This window comes from Muscardinus avellanarius (assembly GCF_963383645.1).
Source record: "Muscardinus avellanarius genome assembly, chromosome: 1".
NCBI lineage: Eukaryota > Metazoa > Chordata > Mammalia > Rodentia > Gliridae > Muscardinus > Muscardinus avellanarius.
In genome coordinates, this window is record NC_137786.1 from 180,384,741 (window position 1) to 180,387,471 (window position 2,731).

A 2,731-nucleotide genomic window follows, 5' to 3' on the forward strand; every position below is an offset into this window, starting at 1 on the left:
AAGTTCAAAACCAGCCAAGTGCTAATTTAGGTAAAATTCCAACAACAGACACAATTTTCTACTGGTGGAGAGAAAGCATTCTAGAAGAAACATAGGGCTTAAATATTGATGGCTTGATTAATGTAATGTTCAACCACTCTACATTCGCTATTTGAGAACTTTTCCTATGTGTTAATTATTCTGAATATATGCAATATTATTTGATGCATTCATTGACTACTAAAACCAATTACATTGCCTCTTCTATAGAATATGGACAGTGACAGTTAACTTTTCAATTGCAGATTCTTCATGGAGAATTTCTGGAGATTTTTCAAAGATTTCTCTTCTTAGTCACTGCTTAGTTGCAACTTACCTCATATCCCTAGTTATACCACAAGGCAGTAGCAGCAAGAAGCAGAGAGAGTCACTTACTACTCATCAGGTTCTAAGAAAGCAGCCCATAATTTAAGTAAACATTAAGCAAACATAGGTTTTACTTTCATTAGAGTTCCATCATTTCTGTTATGTTTAATCATGCTTCCCCAATAAAATTCAATACAATATTTAATTTTCACGGGAAAGAAAATAAATATCAGTTATGAAAAGGTGTCAATTATATACCCTTTATTCTTTCTATTCTGTTTCTATCTCTGTAAATGATTTTGGCATAATCAGGAAATTTTTGCCTTTAGAAAACCAAGAACATGTTCTCGAATTTTCTTGGTTTTAATACCATAAACAATGGGGTTAAGAAAGGGGGGTACTAGAAGGTACATATTTGCAATGAAAATATGAACTTGGGGAGGCACGTTGTGGCCAAAGCGGTGGGTCAGGAAGGTGAAGCCAGCGGTGGAGTAGAACACTAGGATGACGCAGACGTGGGAGCCACACGTGCCCAGAGCTTTGATTCTTGCTTCTCGCGACGGCAGATGGAAGACAGCGCGCAGGATCAGCACGTAAGAGAAGGCGATGAAGAGGCAATCGCAGGAGCCAATGACAAAGGCCACACTGAGGCTGTACTGCTTAGTGGCTCCCGTGTCCACACAGGCCAGCTTCACCACCGCCATGAACTCGCAGTAGGTGTGCGCAATCACCCGCGTCCTGCAGTAGGGTAACCGCCTGAGCAGGATGGGGTGTGGGCAAAAGAAGGCCACCCCCCGCAGGACCACCAGAACTCCCATCTTGGCAATGCGGCCGTGGGTGAGAATCGTGGCATGGCGCAGGGGTTCGCAGATGGCCACGTAGCGGTCAATGGCCATGGCCAGGAAGAAGCCGGATTCCATGGCCGTGAAGCTGTGGATGAAGAACATCTGAGCCAGGCAGGCGTCGAAGGCGATGTCCCGGGCGCCCAGCCAGAAGAGGCAGAGCATGCGCGGCAGCGTGGACGTGGACAGCACCAGGTCGGTGACCGACAGCATGCACAGGAAGAGGAACATGGGCTCGTGGAGGCTGCGCTCGGCCCTCACCACAGCCAGGATGGTCACGTTGCCCACCACGGCCACCACGTACATGGAGCAGAAGGGAATCCCGATCCAGACGTGCAGGCGCTCCAGGCCCGGGATGCCCATCAGCTGGAAGGTGTCTGGAGAGAACTGGGACCTATTGCCTGCTGTCATGCTGGCGCTGCTGGCTGTCTTCTGCGGACAGAGTGCTCCTGGTCAGGGCAAAGGGGATCTGCCAAGCTCATTGCAACAGAACCTGAAAATCAATCTGCAGGATTCCCAAGTCAGTACCACCTTAGAAAACTTCCGAGGTTGAAATTTGGAGAGAATAAATCTTAGGTACACTTGGCAAAAGCTATACAACAAGACACAATGTACTAATTGTGATTCAAGTAATGAGCCTGCTGATTTTTTTAAACTCTTTAAAGCATGCATAAAAAATTAAAATTTGCTACCACTTTATGCATTTATAGTTTGTTTCATTCATAAGCCAAATTAGCTTTTGGTAGAAACATAAGATTTCATAAAGAGAATTGAGCTTAGCATTTATCTGTCTCAATTTCCTTCATAGTGTCATCCCCAAAGATACATTTCTAGCTGATATCTGAGTACTCTCAGGCAAGGATACTCATTTTATAGACAAGTCCAGTGCATGTGTTTTCCTTATTTCTATCACAGAATCTATACCCAGGACCCTTGGGGAAGTAACTGTACTTATCTCTGGAGCTCTACAGAATTAGTAGGTCTTTTGTGCGGTAGTTTTCTTCCTCTTCAAATTTCAGGTTAACAGGAATGTTTCTAACATGTTTTTTCTTTTCAAGTGAAAAACACTGGTGTATATGTCCACGTGTTTATTTTTTTTCTGTTTCTGTGTTGATTTATTTGGTACTGGGGATTAAACCCAGGGGTCTTTTATCTCTGAGAAGACCCCCACCCACCCAGGCCCTACTTTATTTTTTATTTTGAAACAGTCTAAGTTGCTAAGGGTTTTTCTAAGTTGTTCAGACTGGTCTTGAACCTGCCATCGCCTTGTCTCAGCTTCCAGTGTACAGGGGTGACAGGACACCTACATATTTTAAACTTAATGTTCAAAAATTAATGGTTCTATTTCAACTTTTCTGTACATTACCCATTATGTCTGTGTGCCTGAAATTCTGTGCCCTTTAAATGTTATTACTTGTACCTGGACATATTAATCACAACAGAAATCAGTGCACCAATATTTCTTTTGATATTTATACTATTGATAAGATATAAGTTCATAATGTTTTTATGTGAAATGAGGAAGAAGGTAATACTCATTTGCT

At 43.0% G+C, this 2,731-nt stretch overlaps 1 protein-coding gene across 1 annotated transcript; it reads right to left on the reverse strand.

The window, feature by feature from the left end:
* Positions 1-653: 653 nt before the first annotated feature.
* On the reverse strand, positions 654-1,598 carry LOC308258989 (olfactory receptor 52M1-like; the record flags this gene model as incomplete). The annotated part of the gene is made up of 1 exon (XM_080689649.1): positions 654-1,598. The coding sequence occupies one exon, from the start codon at positions 1,596-1,598 to the stop codon at positions 654-656; it is 945 nt and encodes a 314-aa protein (XP_080545775.1).
* Positions 1,599-2,731: the final 1,133 nt, after the last annotated feature.